We start from the raw sequence: 21,657 nt of genomic DNA on the forward strand, positions 1-21,657 counted from the left end.
CCCCATGATAACAGAGAGACTAATGTTTTTTTAATTAAATCTCAAACCGCAAAGCAGCTTGAGAAACAAACGAGTTTGCTTTCCAATCACAGATTTAAATTGAATCGTGTCCTTATCAAATCTCAACTATCCAATTCTAATCGTATCAGAGTAGAGTTGCAAGGGTCTCGTGTACATTCATGTTCATGTGTAGGCGCACTTGAAAATCTTAAAAGTTTCCAGCACAGTATCAGTGCAAAACTTTACAGAACTGCACTGAGTATATATATATATATCACTTATCAGGCAACTCCCCCCCTCTTTTTTTTCCCCTAGAGTTCTTTTAAATGTTTCGTTTTTAAAGAAAATCTTGAGTTCTTCTCAAAAAGTTTAGTCCTCAGTGCTTGAAGAGTATTCTTGCAGGAAGTCATTTGGTTGTGCATAATTAAGCTAGATAGTAATGCGGTCATGGAGTATATGCTTGGTTGCCTTCAAAGGTATCCTTTCTAACCAAGATGAGAAAAACAAGCTTGTTTACAAAGGTTACACATTTTTCAATCTATAAAACCCTGCAGTTGCTATTTCCCTTGAACCATGCAACGTTCAATAGCATAGTAAATTATGATAAAAAGTTAAAAGATAAATTTCAACCCTTAGGTCGCTGAACTGATTTATTGTGTTCTGGGTCTTTGATTTATTAAAAACATGCTGATGATTAATATGCTCTACAAGAAATATAAAGGAGTATTATAACCTAGATATTCATAATTCACACATATGTTCCTCATTCTCAATAATATTTTTATTTGGAGCACCCTTGTTAAATGTCACCCAGGATTGTCAATATTGTTAACTTTGATTCTTAATGGCTTAGGAACCTGATGGTTAATCAACACCCCTGCAACTTTCATATAACTTGACAAGGGCTATTCCAATATGTAGCTTTTATATTTTCCATATTGAATTTGCCCCACAGGTATAACTTTTTAGCTTCATCAAATAGTTTCTGATATAGGAGTCAGATGAAAATAAAAGTGCAGTAAAAAAAAAGGTAATATTCAGCCTAGAAAAATATACAATGTATCATTTGGGGGTAGAAGTGGGAGGCTGTATGTTACCATAATTATTTTCTAACTATCTAAGGAAGCACTGACTCTTACTAGAAAATAAATTGAAAGCTGTAATACAATCACAGTTTCCCCAGAACTGATTCCCCAGTTTTAAATAAGACACTGGATATTGGAGCAAGTTTATCTAAGTCTCTTATTCCTGCATATTGTCTCTGAAAGCAAATTAATTCCACCAGAAATTTAGTTAGCCTGTATAACTAAAGAAAAGCTAGCCTTGAAAGTTGGCAATAGAGAGTTTGCTGTTTCTTTTGTGGAAATGGGAAGAGATATCCTTTGTTGGAAAGGACATTGGGCATTCAAGAGGATCTACTGTGTATAGATCCATTTTTACAAGGGCCTAGCTATGTGGATTGCTGCAAGCACTATGATAAAATTAATAAGCAAAACCTGTAAAGATTTTTATAGGGACTACTCCGTGCCAGTTGAAAGCATTCCTTGCCTGATTTGAGGGTTGAACCATTTATTTACTCATCATGAATAAAATTTATATAGCCAACCCAACTCACAAACTGAGCCTCTGAGCAGTGTACAACAATCCCATAACAACTACAAAATCAGGCGATTTGAAAGTATACAATCCAGCATAAAATAAAAATTATATTTAAAAAAAAGCCAACCATAGACAAAGGGAGGGTATGAATGGGCACCTAGTAATGGAGCCCTGAGAACTCTAGAACTGATTACATAACCAGGTCTTGGGGGACTTCTGTAATGTCAAAAGGAATGGAGTAAACTTAATGTCAGGAGGAAGAATGAGTCAGGCGAAACCTAAGAACAGCATAGAATAACTCAGAATCTTGCCAGGCTAAACTTACATTACCCTCAGCCTAATGGATATACCCTGGGAGATTCTAGGGAGTGACAATGCTAACTCTCTTCCTCTGTCTTCTATCTAGCTATGGGATATGTTGTCTCTTATCTCACTCCTCTCCTTGGAATGAGCCCCCTCCTTTATAGGAAACTGCCAAGTCACTGAAGTCCATCAGAATCCCTTTATAGATGTAATCCTCAGAGAATGTTCCATAAGGCAGGTGTCACAGCACAGAATACATGTCTCCAAGGACCCAACAAATGTAGGTCCATAACTTATGGTTCCAAACAGTAAAAACATTTTTTTTGCACTGTACCACATTTCAGAACATCATGGAAATATTTGGTTTGTATTTAAAAGGGAAAAGAATGGAACCTAACAATTATAATGAAAGCTTCATCCAGTTGAGAATACTAACATAATTTTTTCCCCAAAATTGCAGCTTATGCTTGCTTTAGTATAATCCAATATTAATCTATGCCTTACTGTTTGATAAGCCTCTCATATCAAGTACACTTTCAATCAGTACAAGAGATGCATTTTGTATAAGTTACTAAAAAAAAAACCTGTTCTCTAGCATACATAAATGAAGAAAACGTTACCTATGATATATGCACCGTAGTGCTCCCACATCTGCAAGAATAATAGAAATATTGTTGGCCAAGAATATGAGTTGAACTAACTCAAATAGGAATGATAAATACTGTAAAGAAATAAATCCCCCAAAAGTACCTCAGCCTCTAATTAACAATGTTGGGACATAATTGAACTGCAGCTATCATTTCAACAAATGTTTATTATTCCCGATCACAAGTATTTGCCTTTATAGTGTGTTTGTTTGTGTGTGTGTGTGTGTGTGTGTGTGTGCCTGTGCCTGTGCCTGTGCATCAGGGGTGGGTTTCTCACCCCGTTCCAACCGGATCGGTTGGAACGAGGCCGGCGGCGTCCTCACGCATGCACGCGGCGCGTGTGTGCATGCGCGCAGCGCGCGCATGCGTACTAGCGTCTGCGCGATGCTCCAGCTGCTCCTGGAGGATCACGCAGGCGTTCTGCGCATGCGTGGAAAGCGCGAAATTTGAAAAAACCGGGTAAGGAGCGGGCGTGGGTGTGCAGGCGCGCGCGGGCGCGGGGGGGGGCTTCGCCGTTCCCGGAAGTTACTTACTTCCAGGTTCGGCGACCAACCGGATCGCAGGGACCGGTGCAAACCAGTCGAAACCCAGCCCTGCTGTGCATGCACAAACTGTCTCACACACAAAACCCTCAGGTATCTAAGTAAAAATATGAAATAATTTGAGGATGCAGTTCCTGAATCGTACAGACTTTTGATATCTGGATTTATTTTTTACTTTAAACTTTTTACTTTAAAGTTTTTCTACTAAGAAAAAAGTAGGTGGAAAAGTCAATATCACTTGAGAAATCTCAGAAAATAATTCTGTTTATTTACAGATGATAATGAATGTGCAAATGCCACACAACTTTGTGGAGAAAAGGCAAACTGTACAAACACTATGGGAAGCTACTTCTGCATGTGCAAAGATGGATACAAATCTAGTAATGGCAACACAAGCTTTGTAACCAATGACGGTACTTCTTGTAAAGGTAAGATCCCAAGAGATCCCCTGTTGGTTTAATGATGTTTTATTCCTTAACCATTACGTCCCTTTCTGCCTTTTCTTTTCTTTTACCTGTTTATTCTGTGGCTTAAAATATTCTCATAGATAAATTATAATGAAAATGAATATTTTTTTTAAAAAAAATAGACTCTAGCAGTATCAGACTAAATGAACTCAATATAATAATTTAGTTCCATATAATTTTGTACAATTTTGTATACATCATGGTGGGGTAATTTAATACATGATGGTTTGCATGTAAGGTAAAGATTTCCCTTTCAGTCATGTCCAACCCTAGGGCACAGTGCTCTGTTTCTTAGCCAAGGGAGCCAGTTTTGTCCGAAGACTATTTCCGTGTTCATGTGGCCAGCATGGCTTTATATAAAAGGTGCACAGAACTCTGTTACTTTCTCACCAAAGTAGTACCTATTAATCTACTTGCATTTGCATGCTTTCAAACTGCTAGGCGGACTGAAACTAGCAAGTAACAAGAACTCACCTATTGCACAGAGCTCGGGTCTCAAATCTGAGCTGTCAACTCTCCATCTGACAAGCACAGCGTCTTCAACCGTATTTAAAGTATTTAATTATTTCCTTAAAAACTAAGTAAAATATAAAGTGCTTGTTACATGGTATTTAATTTTGCATATAATCTTGAAGAAATTTATTTTGCATTAGAGGAAGAAATATGAAACTTTTCTTCCACTTTTCCAGTCCAGGAAATAATAAATCAGTATATTTTGGGGGCCAGTATAAAATCCCTGTGTTGATATTATCTTGTTCAAGTCACATCTCTTTCTTTTAAAGAGATGTGACTTGAACAAGATAATATCAACACAGGGATTTTATATTTGCCCAAAAATAAACTGATTTATTATTTTAGGGTTGTAAAAGTCCTGAATAAGAATTTCCCCAAGTGAAATAAATTTCTGTGCAGTTATATTTTTTCCTGTGTAAATTCTACTGTATTCACTGAAGCATGGGGATTAAAAATTTGATTCCCTAAATATTTTCATGTTATACCAATTACATTCCCTCTCCCTCCCCCCTTCCCCTCCCCTCTCCTTGTGTGTATGTCTATGCCCTTCTGGGAGTATGGAACCAGTCTAAAGAGCAAGTTCAACAAGTCCTGCCTTAGTCACGAAAAACCAACTGGGTGATTTTGGGGCAGTCACTCTCTTAGCCCAACCCACCTCACAGGGTTGTTGTTGTGGGGAAAATAGGAAGAGGAAGATGTGTTGGATATATTTGTTATTTGTAAAATAATAAAGGTGGAATACAAATAAATAAATAAAAAATTAATTGTAGAATTTGTAGAAAACTCGAGTTTCTATAACCGTTAACTTTGTGAAACAGTGAGTGCATAAGGTAAGAATTTTTGAACCAAGGTATATCAAATTATCTCAGATAAATTTCAGGATGCATCCAGAATCCAGGAACCTACGTGGGGACTGCTTGGGGTGAACGAATGAGTGTGTCTGATTCGGAGGACCTGTCAAGGAACGCGGGGGTCATTGGGGTGGTCGGGGGAATTACGGACACGGGAGTGGGCCGGAGCATTACGGTCGTAACAGGGAGGGGCAGATATGGCGGGGACTTTAGGGCTGACCATTACCGGGGAAGGAGGACTCGCTACGTTACAGAGATCCCTCCTTCCGGCCCTATGAGTCCCACTCCAAGGCCAGATGGCGCGAGTAATCAGGACCCTGGTCTCAGGCTGTTGTCGCTAAATGCCAGGGCGAGATCATTCGGCGGCATGGGATAAAATACCACCAGTATGCGGATGATACTCAGTTGTATCTGTCCACCCCGTGCCAACTCAATGAAGCGGTGGACATGATGAACCAGGGCCTTGAAGCTGTTAGGGACTGGATGAGGGCTAACAAGCTTGTGCTCAACCCAGATAAGACCGAGTGGCTGTTGTGTTTCCCTCCCACTAATTCGGCTAGTACTCCATCTCTCAGGCTGGGGGGTCAAATATTACGCCCCTCAGACAGGGTCCACAACTTGGGAGTCCTCCTGGACCCACAGCTGACATTTGAACACCATCTGTCAGCTGTGACCAGGGGGGGCATTTGCCCAGGTTCGCCTGGTGCACCAGTTGCGCCCCTACCTGAACTGGGAGGCTCTCACAACAGTTACTCGTGCCCTTGTGACCTCTAGGCTGGAGTACTGCAATGTGCTCTACATGGGGCTGCCCTTGAAGAGTATTCGGCAACTTCAGCTAGTCCAGAATGCGGCCGCGCGAGCGATTGTGGGTGCACCTCGCTTCACCCACATAACACCTATCCTCCGTGAGCTGCACTGGCTACCGGTCGATCTCTGGGTATGCTTCAAGGTGCTACTTGTCACCTTCAAAGCCCTTCATGGTAGTGGATCTGGGTACTTGAGAGACCGCCTACTGCCAATTACCTCCACCCGACCAATTAGATCCCATAGATTAGGCCTCCTCTGAGTTCCATCTGCCGGTCAATGTCGACTGGCAACTACGCGGAGGAGAGCCTTCTCGATGGCAGCTCCAACCCTATGGAACGATCTCCCCGTGGAGATTTGTACCCTCACCACCCTTCAGACCTTCCGCACAGCCCTTAAAAACTGGTTATCCCGTCAGGCCTGGGAGTAAAGACTGTAACCCGCCCGAATAGTATGAATGTTGTGCTTTTAATGATGTATTGTCTTATGCGTTAATTGTTTGTTTCCCTCCCTTTTTGAGTTGTAAGCCGCCCTGAGTCCCCCCAGGGAAAAGGGCGGCATATAAATAAATTACTCTAACTCTAACTCTAACCATTCCTCCAGAGAGAAGGAAATTTAAGGAAGTTGCTTCAGCACTGCTTGACTGCTGCTGCTGCTGTTGCTGCTGCTGCTGCTGCTGTAATCACATGATACTCATTTTTAACAGGAAGGAAGGAAAGGAGGGAGGGGAAAAGGAGGGAGGCAGGCAGGAAGGAAGGAAGGAAGGGAGGAAGGAAGAAGATATAGGCCTCTCTCTCTCTCTCTCTCACACACACACACACACACACACACACAAACACACATTTATCTGAATTTTTGAGCACATGTGTAGTTCAGTACATTGAAAATCTAATTTATCCTCTTATCATGCAAAAAAGTTAACATTTCCAGTTTCTCAGTTTTGTTAAATGAGGCCATGCTTATATAAGGTGGACTTTTATGAAACCAAATTTCATGAATATAACTAAACATAAACACTTATCCACTTCATGAAATACTGTTTTCTCCAATGTAAAATTATCCAAATGTTCTAAGATGCTACATAGCCAATTCCTAAGGACTTCTGTGCTAATTTAACTTTTTAAAACTATAAATCACATATTTTCAGGAGTTCTCAATGTTGGAATGTTGTCCTGCAAGGAAAAAAAATAACAGGTTCTTCTATACCTATGCATTCGTCGGAATTCAGATCACACATTCTTTTCCGTTAACAATTAAAATAGAGGTGATGGTAAACTATATTACAATGTGCTATTTTAATTGTTGATTATTTAATTGATATGCTGCCACATCTTATCAACTCCCCATAGGTTACAGCAATTTAAAATGCAGCGATAGTAAAATGTCCACAATGAAGTACAATAAAAAAACAATTTAGCATATTAAAACCAGCACAAATCTCAGTTCACCGTCAAACATTTTCTGAAGCAATTCAGTTTCCTAACTAACTTATGGAAGACTGCTACAAATGAGACCAATTGTGTTCCCTAACATAATGTGTTCCAAATCACTACAGCATCATTGAAAAATAGCTCTTTTTGGCCTCAATGCTGGTTTGGTTGGTTTGTGCTATCTTGTGCAATTTGTGTTCGTGACCCGACAAAAGGGCGAACGACAAAACCGTGCCAACAAAACCGTGTCACTAAAACCGCGATGTCATCAACGCGCCAACAACAGCGCGCCGACAACAGTGCGCCGACAACAGTGCGCCAACAGAAGCCCGATTTAAGTTAAGGTAAGGGTTAGGTTTAGGTTTAGGTTTAGGTTTAGGTTTAGGGTTAGGGTTAGGGTTAGGGTTAGGGTTAGGGTCGGCGCGCTTCAGCGCTCATTCGTTGGCGCACTTTAGAACTCGCGGTTTTGTCACCGCGGTTTAGTCAGGCGCGCTTTTGTCGTTCGAGCTTTTGTGGGTGAACCATTTGTGTTATCTCTTGGTTGTTTAATGCTGATATATACATACAGGTAGTCATCGACTTATAACCACAACTGAGCCCAAAATGTATGTTGCTAAGTTAGGCATTTGTTAAGTGAGTGTTGTCCTATTTTACTATTTTTATTGTCACCGTTGTTAAGGGAATCATTGCAGTTGTTGAGTTATTAACACGGTTGTTAAATGAATCTGCCTTCTCCATTGACTTTGCATGTCTGAAGGTCGCAAAAGGGACTCTGCAACCATCATAAATATGAGTCAGTTGCCAAGCATCTGAATTTTGATGATGTGACAATGGGGGATGCTGCAATGGTCATAAGTGTGGAAAACAGTCACAAGTCACTTTTTCAGTGCTGTTGTAACTTTGAACAATAACTAAATGCACTGTTGTAACTTGAGTTGTACCTGTATTAAGATTAATATCATATTTAAGCATTTAATATAAATCAATATTAATGCCATTAAAGCTAAAACTAGTAGACATTCAGAAGGGATGAGCTTTCTGTGCTGTAATGGAGCTTTAATTATCCAGATTAAACTATACACCAACTGATAAGTGATTAAAAAAATTACATCAATATTAAGTAGATTAATTTGAACTGCATTTCCCAAGATAATCATAAATAATCGTAGACCTATTGAATCAATTCTGGAATAATGCAACAAATTTTTACGGGGCTGTATAATGTCTTTGGCCATTCTTACAGCAAGTATACACAGAACTAAAAGGTAATTGTGGTGTATGTGCATGTTTTAATTGTTAATAAATCCATATCATATTATCCAATTGCATTATTATAAAAGCCTCACGTGCATTGTCCATCAGCAATAAATCCTTGAATTGCATTTAGAGGTTTTAAAGAAAATTCTGAAAGATACTTGGAAAAATCCCTATAAATGATTTACATTCATAATTAACCTCTGTCTTTTGCACTGATAATTTTGAGCTATGGTAAATTATTCATGTCAAACTCTGCAGTGTTTATTATGTTTTAGAGGGAAAGTGCTGCTAATATTAATGTATGCATTAATTTTTAATATTCTATTTATAACTGCCTTTTTAAACCTGACTGGTTGGCAGTATATTATTTTGTCAATCACATCAAAAAGAAATAATTGTAGCCTGGTTTAGGTCCATCCCTGGAGAAGCAGCTATATAATTTTATGGGATGCATTTAGGACACAGCCTCCTGTATGGAACTAATATGAAGAAAAAACAGTTTTGATAATGAGATTGGTCCCTAGCTGATCTCGGCAACCATGATGAAAATGGAAAAACTTGCAATTGGTCTTTTGTGTAAGTTTATGTCTGTCTGTGTAGACAGACATAAACTTACACAAAAGACCAATTGCAATTATATACTTGATAAACTTGATTTTTTTACGTGCACCATATACATGCTAGTAAAACAGTTCACCTTGCTGAAAGTTTCCAAATCTACAGTTGTTATTCTATCTGTGAACTTGTTTTATCAATAGATACAAAAATGTAAACCAATAGGACAAATAGAGCATTCTATGTAGCAGAAGAAGTGGGCTAACTTTGCACTCTGTATTGTATCCAACATCACAAAAGTGATTAATCATGGGAAGAACACTTGGTAGAATTCAGAATTATTGTCCCAAATAGTAAATGAAGACAAGCAATATAAGAAATCCTTACTAGTACTACAGTGGAAAGTGGAATGTCAGTATGGTGTAACTTGGATTTGAAATAAAGAGATCCAGGTTTAAGCCCCAGCTCTATGCAGATCTCACTAGACAACTGTTACAGTTTCTTAGATCAACTACACCTGTAACACAAATGGATCTATGTTGCATTAAAACAGACAGATACAATACAGATCAAGTGAGTTACTAATATCACTCTCTAAAGCCTTCGTAAGACCACACCTGGAATACTGCATCCAGTTTTGGTCAACACACTATAAAAAAAGATATTGAGAAAAAGTGCAGAGAAGAGCAACTAAGACTGGAAGCTAATGGACGATTGCAAGTACTTAGCATGGCTAGTCTAGTAAAGAGAAGGATCAGGGGAAACATGATAGCAGTGTTTCAATACTTCAGGGGCTGCCACAAAGAGGACGGGTTCATGCTATTTCCAAAACACCTGAAGGCCAGACAAGGAATAATGGATGGAAACTGATTAAGGAGATATTTAACCTAGAAATAAGCAACAATTTTCTGACAGTGAGAACAATCAACCAATGGAACAGTTTGCCTTCAGAAGTTCTGGGAGCTTCATCACTGGAGACTTTCAAGAAGAGACTGGACTGCCATTTGTCAGAAAGAAGGCAGGGTCTCCGGCTTGGGCAGGAGGATTGGACTAGAAGACCTACAAGGTTCCTTACAACTGTTTTAATATATTAACCTGTTAATGTGAACTGCCTTGAATATTGAAATAAACAGATAATTATGACACAGTGACACTTTAGTAAAGAGTAGAACAAATCACCGAAAGATAATTGGGAAGTTATTTCTGAAACTGTCAAAGGTTTTTAATATATGCAGAAGTTCACAGCCATGACAGCTTAACAATATCAATTGTTGTCTTTAATCAAGACTTCACATCATTGATTTTAGCCCAGATAATCCTTAGATGATATTCAAAAATCATGTTTCAATTTTCACAACATTGTGTTTAATATATTTAATAAACATGAATCAGCGGCAATTCACCAAGAAATTTGAATGTGGTTCCACTCTGTATAGTAATAGAAAATACTTTATATCTTCCAGCATTAATATCTTCTTAGTAATTAACTCCAAAGCAGTTGAAAAATATGTATACTAAAGTTCACAATTGGACCTTAGAAAAAAGGAAACATAAGTTATATAAAACACCAAACTTATTGCAGGTTCTAATAAATAACCATGTTAAATTATATTTTTACAATTAAACCTCACATTTTTCAATACTTCTCAATGTTGGGAGGTTTTCAACTTCTAAAGCTGAAAAAAAAGGATCTCAGAGCTTTATGTGGCTGTCAAAAGCTTTAGGCCCAACACTGAGAAATCTCTGAAAGTTGTTACCAAATTTAATTAATTATTGAATTTATATCTCACTTCAATCTCTTGGCAATTTACAATATATGGATGGGGGAAATGAGTCCGTGGTATGATAAAAAAAAAAAAAATCATAAACTCAACAATCACACAGCAATAAAAAAAAGATGGGAAGTAAGTCAAAGATGTCAAAACACACAAAATGCCTACTGACCGCAACACTCCCAAGTGTGACCTAAACCAAATTAAAATGCAATGGGGAAATATTTAACAAATTGGTAATTAAAAAAATTATCATGAAACATGTATAATTATTATTACTACACACCTTTTATTATAAAAGGCAGACCTTTATCCAAAACCTGTCCTTTTAGATTTATTTTTAACAACTTGCTTTTCACCTTTATTCTGGTTGTTTCACTTTTATTGTACAAATGGTGCCCTTAATTCACTGTCTTTCGCATTCATGTGAAAAATATGGAACTGAATTCTCCATTTAGAATACATTTATATGTACTGTTTTAGATGTTTTTTGTACAGTTGCAACTGCATTTTGTACAGTTTTTCTTTGATTTTGTTCTTGCATTTTCTTAGCAAAGCTAAGTTATAAACATAAACAATATTTTCTTTATTCTTATAGACGCCTTCCAGATTTGCTCCTTTTTTCAGGTTTATCCATTTTTTTTCTAAGAAAATATGGTCACCGTATGCATAATTTTAAAATTTGATAATTAAATAGCTTATTTTCTTGTAAATGAAAAATAAAATAGAGCCAGTTTGCATTTCATAAGACTATAAATTTAGCACTTAGACTTATATGCCCCTTCACAGTGCTTTACAGCCCTCTCTAAATGGTTTACAGAGTCAGTATATCACCCCCAACAATCTGGGTCCTCATTTTATCAACTTTGGAAAAATGGAAGGCTGTGCCAACTTTGAGTCGATGAGACATAAACTGCCGAATTGGTGGCAGCTGGCAGGCAGCAGAAGTACCCTGCATTTGAACCACTGCGCCACTGTGGCTCTTTATCTATTATATATCTATGTATCTATTACTTCATTTTTATAGAGATATACATCGCATGGATTCCTGGTACAATGCTTTAAAACCAAAAGAAGTCATCAGGATAATGATCTCAAATAATGCAGGCACAATGTTACACTAAGAGCATAACATCATTAATTAAATTACCCCATCGTAAACACAACTATCGGCAAACCGATTAGAGTGCTTAACCAAAGGCCCTTCAGAACAACTCTATTTTAGTTGTTTTTCTGAAAGAGACAATTGATGTTATACATTGTCATGTGGATTTGTAATTTCAGCCGACATAATAGAAGTTTCAGATTCAGGTATAATAAATTAAACGTGTGCTCATTATTGTTCTTTGCTCATGGGGTTTGTAGAAAATCTGTGGTAGGTCTATATTTCAAGCTTTACCCTTGAGCTCATAATAATCCAATTGAATTAGCGTATGGTAGACAGTGTTTTCCCTGGATGTCTTCGATAAAAATGAACATGCAGGCAGGGAATCCAGTCACTGTATAGGCCTCCCTCAAATCTACTGTGATTTTGTTGAATGCCTGTCTGGGGCCTCTGGGTAACCAGGGTGTTATTGTTTTTTAACCAGGAATTTGTAACTTAGAACATCACAGTTGCCCATTTCATTGAAATATTTCCATACATATATCTGAACTCCATGCAAATATGTAACTTCCATTCCCCAATGCGTGCTCATTCGCTATGGATATGAAAACAGATTTACTATATAACACACAGGAGGAAAGTGTCACAAACATATTGGAATTTTTTCCCCTTTAAAAAAAATTGCTGAATCCAGGTTTTCATAATTAATCTCTATGCTTTTATTTAAGATTTTTTTCCCCCGTCTTATTTTCCCTGTCATATTTTCATTCCATATTATTCTAGTGTCTGGCCTGGAAGCCATATTTTGAATTGGGCCTTTAGGCCTGCCACATATAATGCTGTGGGAAACTGGGAGGGGGGAATTATATGGAGTATGGGAGGTATAGTCAAAATAACATTCCTTTCTCAGAGAGTCAAGGACATCTCGCCCTGCACCTGTAGTGGTGTGACTGGGAGGCCTCTCCAGTTGGGATGGTCCTTGATTAGACCATCTGATGGACATGTGGGTGCTGGGCAGGGGCTTGAACTTTCACATGGGTGGGTAAAACCTGGAAACTTTCAGATTCAGGTTTTCCCAGATGTGCCAATCTCTAATAAAATGAAAATTTGAGGAAAATCAAGCCTCGGAGTCTTCTTTCGTTAGGGGTTTTACTTGGAACCCTGACATCTAACTTATTCTAGCTTTTCCTTGTGCAATCCACTTCCTGGTTCACATTTTCTCAATGTAAAGCTCAAATTATCAAAGAACCGGTGGCTGTGTTTCACAACTTCCATGTTTGTGATTAGCTCCTAAATCTTTCAATATTTACTGAATCTAAACACAAGCTGGATCTTCTGGACCTCATTAGATCCTTCTTATGTAAAAGGACAAAAATGTTACAGTTTTGTGCATCCTAGGATTATCCTTTGGTCATAATTTAGCCTTTAGTCCAGTGGTGGGTTTCAAAAATTGTTTGAACCTACTCTTTGGGTGTGGCCTCCTTTGTGGGAGTGGCTTGCCACCCATGTGACCAGATAGGAGTGGCTTGCTACCCATGTGGCCGGATATGAAATTATGATATGAATTAGTACTTATGTCAGTCCAAGTAGCTATTCAGAAACTCTGGCATTGAAGCATGCAAGTCTTAAAGCTGTCAAGTTATAAGATCCTTGCACCCCTAACTATTATATCTTCAGGAATGAGACAGAGGCTCGTGTCCGGTAACTCTGTAACCAATTTATTTTAACACAACTTGTAACAGTAACAGGTAACAACCAGGCAGGGTGCTGGTTTAACAATGTAGCAACAGAAGGATGATCTGTGTAGAGAGAGAGGCAGAGAAGCAGCTCCAGCTGGACTGGAGTGTTCGTCTGCTCTGGTGCTGAACAACTGACAGTTTGAACGAGTCTGCCTTTTATAGTTCCTCAGACTCGCCCGGCAACTGACAGGCGCATCTGATTGGCTAAGACGCGCCTGGCTGCTGCCGAGCTGTCATTCGTAACAGCGAGGACTAACTTTTACTATACAACACTAACCCTTTAGCAGTGGTGGGTTTCAAAAAAATTTAGAACCTCTTCTGTAGGTATGGCCTGCTTTCCGGGTCCACTGGTGGAACCTTTTCTAACTGGTCCGGTAGATTTGACGAACCAGTTCTACCGAATAGGTGCGAACTGGTAGGAACCCACCTCTGCTTTAGTCCTAATTCCTTGGTTTTACTATTATAGGTTGATACAATTTATTTGCACATCTTCCACTAAGGTAGTCATTCTCAGTTTATTACTTTTAGTATATTCATGTAGTCCTCAACTTATGGCCACAGTGGAGCTCAAAGTTTCAGTTGTTAAGTGAGACATTTCTTAACCGGGTTTTGCCCCATTTTACAACTTTTCTTGCCTCATTTGTTAAGTGAATCACCACAGTTGATAATTTAGTAAAATGGCTGTAAAGTGAATCCGTCTTCCCCATCTGTCTTTGCTTGCCAGAAGGTCACAAAAAGGGATCATATGACCTGGTCCAAAGTAACATAGAAAGGTTCCAAGGCAAGGATTATAGCAAAGAAGATAGAAATAGCAAAACTTTTATGATGATTCTTAGACATCATCAAAACAACACTGGAAATTATAAAAAGGGATGGTAGAATAGTAGCTGACACCTGAATAAACTTAGGAATCTGAAAAAATTGCATCACAGATTGTGGTCAGACTGAATCTGAGTAATGTGCTCCCAATGAATCTTGTAATATCAAATGAAATTATTTAATATTCCTTTTTCCACACCAAACGGTTGTTCTTCTTATCCAAGTCTGATAAGTAGGAAATTCTCATGGGGTGGGTGGGGGAGGGAGGGAGGCATGTTCTCTCTTCTTTGCTTTCCTTTCACTATTTTAGTGTCCTTGCACTCACAGTGACACAGAGAATTCCTAATACAAATGTTCTTTGGAATCCATTATTAGTTAATTAGTTAGTTACTAAGTTATTTAATATCCCACTTTTATTATTTTTATAAATAATTCAGAAGCCAAGAGGGTTGTTTTTCAATTGGCTAGAAGTAGGATAGCAAGATTATAGATGTTTATTGAACATTGGTGTTGGAAAGGCTCCTGAAAGTATTGTGGACTGCCAAGAAAATAAACAAACAGATCATTGAGCAAATCAACCCAGAGTTCTCAATCATAGCACTTATGACCAGGTTCTAATCATCCTAGTTTGGACACCTTATATGAAGCCCCAGATCTTTGGATAAGACACTAATCCTGGAGAAGGTAGAAGGAAAGGAAAGGAAAGGAAAGGAAAGGAAAGGAAAGGAAAGGAAAGGAAAGGAAAGGAAAGGAAAGTAAAGTAGGAAGGCATGGCAAGGTGAAAGGGAAGGGAAGGGAAGGGAAGGGAAGGGAAGGGAAGGGAAGGGAAGGGAAGGGAAGGGAAGAGAAGAGAAGAGAAGAGAAGAGAAGAGAAGAGAAGAGAAGAGAAGAGAAGAGAAGAGAAGAGAAGAGAAGCAAGATGGTTAGACTCAGTTAAGCAGCAACGGGTGCATCTTTAGATAACCTATAAGATAGGACCAGGTTAGGAGATAGATCATCAAGGAAATTTATCTAAGTGTTCTAAGAGTTGACAACTTGATGGCACATAATCAATCAATTTTCAACTAGATCACTGAGTAAAAGTAACTGAACCAAGGTCACTTAATTAGTTTATGTGCCTAAAGGAATATTAGAATGTGAGTCTTCCTGCTTTTTGTCCATCACCTTCAACACTGCTTTATATTATATTATATTTATTATATTATTACATTATATTTATATATTATATTACATTATATTATATTATGTTATATTATGTTTATTATATTATATTATATTATATTATATTATATTATATTATATTATATTATATTATATTATATTATATTATATTATATTATATTATATTATATTATATTATATTATATTATATTATATTATATTATATTATATTATATTATATTATATTATATTATATTATATTATATTATATTATATTATATTATATTATATTATATTATAATATTATATTATATTATATTATATTATATTATATTATATTATATTATATTATATTATATTATATTATATTATATTATATTATATTATAATAATTATATTAGTTCCACTCTATGCCCAAAAAGCAAAGGGGAAACATATATTTCATAGTGAATGAAAGATTTACCATGTAAAAATTGGAACAAGCTCCACTCGTTGCCAGATATTTTAATAGCTTCATTTATAATTCTAATAAAAACAAAGCAGATCACATAAACCTGAAGTTGGTCCACTGTGGCCTATATATAGATATTTGTCAAGGTGACCTGGATTGCACCAAGGAAAAGCATAGCATTAAACTGAATACAGAACTTTTGATCCATTTGAAATGTTAAGGAAAGCTGTTTTACTTATTTCAGATAGTTCAACATGAATAATTCACATTCTGCTATTACAATAATTAATATGCACCAATTTCAAAACATGAAAAGGTATAAATTAATAGTAAGATATCAAATCTTGCAAACCGTTATACAATTTCAATGTCAAGAATTCTTACTTTAGAAAGAAGTATAAATGGGAACTCAAGTATCCAAGGTTAAAGGATAAGTTTAATTTGATACTTTTCTTGCTTATAATTTAGTTGGGGGGAAGCTTTTAATGGAACTTTCAACTGAAGTTGAAATATATAATAAAGAATAAAGATACTGTGACTCTTTGTGAAGGGCATTTCATTCATGCAAGAAAACTTTGTGTATCACAAACAAATTGAAATTAGAGTCTAGGTTACAATTAACAGACAAGTACTTTCCAAAGGTTCACCGACAAAACCGCGAAGCCCTTTTCCGCACCAACATAACCATGGAGGGCAAATCTGCGCCTTCCGAAATGCTCAGCAAAATGCGACACTAGCGCGCCGACATCAGTACTACATTTTACTGTCTGTAATCAATATCTTTATTTCATTTGATGCCACAAAATAAACTTTTACTAGCATTCAAAAGTTTCAATGTAAAATAATACAGAAAAATACAAAAAGCTTCATTTTACATTTTACTATTTGCGGTTAAAATAATTCAAAAGCTTCACTTCTTTCACGCTTTCGTTGTCGCGCTGATATTGATGCGGTTTTGTCGGTGCTTATTTGTCGCCGCTATTTTGATGAGTGCGGTTTTGTCGGGCCACGCTTTCCAAACAGGTATGAGGCATAGTTATCACCTTTGTTTCCAAAACTATGTACTGCTTACACAATCTTGAACTAGGATTATAATAGTCATGCATGTTTTCATGCCAGTTGGAGGAAGAGATTAGTTTTCTTAAAATTATTGTTTTTAGGATTCAGTGTATACAGAAAGTATGGATATCTTGTTGGCTTGCTATCAAAACTGCAATAAAGTGTTTGTATGTACAAGCTTGGTGTTTTTTTAAAATCAATTTCTCTCATAATTTCCAGATATAGATGAGTGCAGTGAACTGGGGACCGGTGCCTGTGGAGATCATGCAGAATGTGACAATATGGATGGAGGATACAGCTGTACCTGTAACGAAGGTTATCAACCATCCACAGGAAAATTACAGTTTAAGGCAAATGATGGCACTTCCTGCCAAGGTAAATGATATTATGGTTTATCTGTTATTATAGAAGTATGTCTTCTGAGAGGCCCACCAATGTCTGTTCTGTCTCGCTCAGATTAATCAGATGGATATGAAAATGTAGCAATGCATGAATGCTCAGATTTATAGTACAAAGTTATATATATGAAAGTTAAGTGGATCTTAACACAACTGGCTTCACCTGCAAGAGATCAGATTCCTGCAGTGATTTACATGTGGGTAATCATGCAATTATGCAAATAATACAAATGGCCTCTTTTGCACAATGGTGTCATCCAGCAAAGGCTATAAATTGGTGCACATCATGCAACAAAGTGATTTATTTACACAAATGATGGGAACCACTGCAGGGATGCACTTTCAGATGTAATGCATATTCTTGAATAAAGCCAATACACACACACACACACAGACTCCAAGTCAATCTGCTAAAACATGAATTCCTTGTCATTATAAAAGAGAAATATGATTTTCTTCTATATTGTTCCACTGTACTGTTAAATAGACAAATTACACTGAATAATTTTCAGTAGCCGAATTTGGCAATTAAGGCTTATATATTTGTCTTTGAGGAGCACTTTACATATTGGCCTTTGTGAAAGCATGAAGTCACTGAGGCTTTCTTTCATTGACTGGAAATTGACTATGTATAATTATCATGTTATGGCATATTAATTACTCTATTTTTTCATTCCTGCAGCAATACAAACAACAACCTGTGAACTGAACAACTGTATAACTAAAAACATTAACCAAACTTTAGTTAAAGTAAGTAAGATTTATGTAGGTATATATTTGCTGTCAGAGTTTTCTAGATTGGTATAAATGCTTAGACTAGAGCAGTGGTGGTGAACCTTTTTCTTATGGCGTGCCAAAATTGTGTGTATACGAGCTATTGCGCGCGCACGTGCCCACATCAATTCAATACTCCCCGGCCACCTGCGCATATACGCAAAACATACACACATACATGTGCATGTGTGCACAACCCCTCCCCAGGCTTCAGGGGCTTTCATGAAGCCTGGGGAGGGTGAAAACAGCTTCCCCTGGGCCCCGGAGGCACTCTGGAAGCCGGAAACAGATTGTTTCTGAACTTCTGGTTGGCCCATTGGGGCTGTTTTTCACCCTCCCCAGCTACAGAGGCTTTCCTGAAGCCTAGAGAGGGCAAAAATGGCCTCCCCTGTCCCTCTGGAAGACTGCAAATTAGCTGGCCTGCCAGCAAATATGGCTCCGTATGCCAGCTTAGGCACTCATGCCATGGTTTCACCATCACTCTAGTCTAAAACTCAACTAGAATATTAGATTGAGGCTGGGAAGATCTAGATTCAAATCCTCAGTCTGTCATTAAATTAACATTAAACATTGAGTTTATTGGTATTAGTCTATATCATTCCATATAGGGTTGTGATTAAGAGAACATGGTACAATTCAAAAGTTCTTGAAGAAAAATAGGGAATAAATGTAATGAATAAGTAATAACTGTCGCAATCCTAGAGTATACATTTATTGCAATCCTTTCATATCCACTTATGATAATATACCAGACCCAGTGGCTTGTAACCCGCGATTAATTTAATTTAAGACATTTTATAGGCATCTGATTCATTGACCTAACTTTTGTAGTTAAAGTGACAGAGCACAGAACTGCAGAATGAAAATATCCTGCAGCGTGTGGCAAGAAGAAACTCAAGACGGTTGATTATATGATTATAAGATTTTTGAAGTTGGATTCATTGTCATTTCCTTTAGTTACTTTAATTTTAGAAAAGCTTCAAGGACTATGTAGTGCCATACCCAGAATAAAAATAAAATGGACTTCCTTCATACAAAGCTAGTATTCATTTCTTCTGGAAGCTAGAGAACCTTTACAAAACTTAATTGCACCTTTCTTTCCCATATAAAAGTTTGATAAATTGCCAGTGCACTTGTATTTGCAGTTTATTTATGTTGTCTCCTGGTATCAGGCTATAATTCAAGCAAGATTAGATATTTTACAAACCCCCAATCTATCTTTTAACATTAATGATATTTCCCACACTAAATTTTCCTCACAACTCTGCCATTTCACAACAAGAGAAACAGAACTAATATATATTTAGTTATCTTTCTTGTTTAAGCCTATGAATTATTTCAGTGGTAGTCCAGCCACATATAACATAAATACCCTGAAATTGGTACACAGAATTGATTATTAAAATTAAATTTATCCTGGAGCAAATATTGATCCCAGGGTAAGAATTGCTGGGTAGAAATAATCTTTATATATCGAGCAAAACATTCTTAGTGCAACGTTGTGAGATCGCCTTACTTAGAAATATTTATTACTATCCAGAAATTCATGGCAAGGTTATATTTGAATCTGGACTTTCTCTGTGTAGACAACCTATATTTTATCCACCACATAATTCTCTCTCTTTTAAGCTCAGCAAAAAAAAGAACCAAAAAATGGTAGTAGCAACTTTTTAACTATCAATTGAGCACCAATTATAACTCTTCATTTAAAAGGAAGTATTGGACGACATGCATGATGGTTTAAAACTTTCTTTCAGATTAGTGAATTAAAAGATCCTCTGGCTGTATTACAAGAAATCAACAAAAACAGCATAGGACCCGTTACACCAGCTGAAGTAATTTCTTACGTTGAAATGTTATCTGTATCCTTTTCCTTGCTGAGTACCACAAATTACACCATTTCTGATGAGAGGCTTCGAGATCAAACTCTTAATGTGAGTGAACTCAAGAGTTAAAGTTTTGGTTACTTACAAGCTTATCTTACTTGGGATACAGCATACAAAGTTAACATAGTCTTTTTATTAACCCAACAGGAATTTGTTAGTACTGTAAATAATTTTGTTCAGGAGGATAAGAAGACAGCTTGGGAAGCTATCCCAGCAGACAATAGAAGAAGAAGCCTCACCAAATTGATGCATGCTGCCGAGGAAACAACAGCCTTCCTATCTCAGAATTTCCCAAAGATGGCAGAAGTAGATGTTAATGCTAGTGATATGGGTACGCACAGGGAAACAAAACATATTGAAGATGTGTTGTTCTTCTTCTTGCTTGCTTTCTTCTTTTGCATCCTTGCAGACAAATTGTTGACATTAGAAGCAGAATTGTAAGTTTGTTCTCAACTGTTTGAAATCCAATGGATGTGAGCTATTTATTCTTGGTATTTAGAACTGAATAGAAGGCTAGGTAACCTCTTGGTATTGCACATCTAACCCTGCCATTGATTTTCAGGCATGTATTAGCTAGAAGCTTAGCTAAACTTTTCACCAAAGTTGGATAGGCTGCACTGGATTACTGACCGGATTACTAGTCCTATTTCTCAAGATAGACAGCCTCTGACTTGTCGGTTGCATGAAAGTCCTTAACCTTTTTCAATGAGAAATATATTCCCAAGCAGCCTATGCATTTCTTTCATTACAGTCTCTTAACATACGAGGAGTATACAGATAGTCTTTGACTTACAACCACAAGTCACCCCCAAAATTCTGTTGCTAAGTGAAACATTTGTTAAGTGAATTTTGCCCCATTTTATGATCTGTTTTGCCAAAGTTGTTACGTGAATCACTGCTGTTGTTAAGTTAGTAACACCGTTGTTAAATTAATCTGGTTTCCCCATTGATTTTGCTTGTCAGAAAGTTGCAGAAGCTGATCACATGACTCCAAGGCACTGCAACTGTCACAAATATGAATCAAGCATCTGAAGTTTGATCACGTGGCCATGGGGATGCTGAGTGTGAAAAATGGTCATAAGTCACTTTTTCAGTGCTGTTGTAACTTCAAACAGTCACTAAATGAATGGTTGTAAGTCAAGCACTACCTGTAGTTCTTTCAATAGAAAAAAGACTACTCTTTCCTGACTTTTAAATCATCCATATTCTCCTGATGATGTCCCTCAACAGTGGTAGCAGTGTTCCAATATCTCAGGGGTTGCCACAAAGAAGAGGGAGTCAAGCTATTCTCCAAAGCAAGTGAGGGCAGGAAACGAAACAAGGAAAAAATCAACTTCTTAAAGAGATGTTTCTTCTAAGGAGAAGTTTCCTGACAGTAAGAACAATTGATCAGTGGAACGACTTGCCTCCAGAAGTTGTGAATGCTGCAACACTGGACGTTTTTATGAAGAGATTGGACAACCATTTCTCTGAAATGGTATAGAGCAGGGGTGTCAAACTCATGTCATCATGGCGACATCACATG

The 21,657-nt window shown here is 37.3% G+C and overlaps 1 protein-coding gene across 3 annotated transcripts in view; it reads left to right on the top strand.

The window, feature by feature from the left end:
* ADGRL4 (adhesion G protein-coupled receptor L4) overlaps positions 1 to 21,657 on the top strand; it is a 106,618-nt gene that overhangs the window by 47,040 nt on the left and 37,921 nt on the right. For all 3 annotated transcript variants that reach the window (XM_032218832.1, XM_032218835.1, XM_032218833.1), the window contains 5 exons: positions 3,367 to 3,519; positions 17,294 to 17,449; positions 18,155 to 18,222; positions 20,004 to 20,180; positions 20,280 to 20,463. In XM_032218832.1, coding sequence (XP_032074723.1) covers positions 3,367 to 3,519; positions 17,294 to 17,449; positions 18,155 to 18,222; positions 20,004 to 20,180; positions 20,280 to 20,463 — 738 coding nt within the window. The remainder of the gene's footprint in view (positions 1 to 3,366; positions 3,520 to 17,293; positions 17,450 to 18,154; positions 18,223 to 20,003; positions 20,181 to 20,279; positions 20,464 to 21,657) is intronic.

The sequence above is a fragment of the Thamnophis elegans genome, chromosome 5 (genome assembly GCF_009769535.1).
Source record: "Thamnophis elegans isolate rThaEle1 chromosome 5, rThaEle1.pri, whole genome shotgun sequence".
NCBI classification, from domain to species: Eukaryota; Metazoa; Chordata; class Lepidosauria; order Squamata; family Colubridae; genus Thamnophis; species Thamnophis elegans.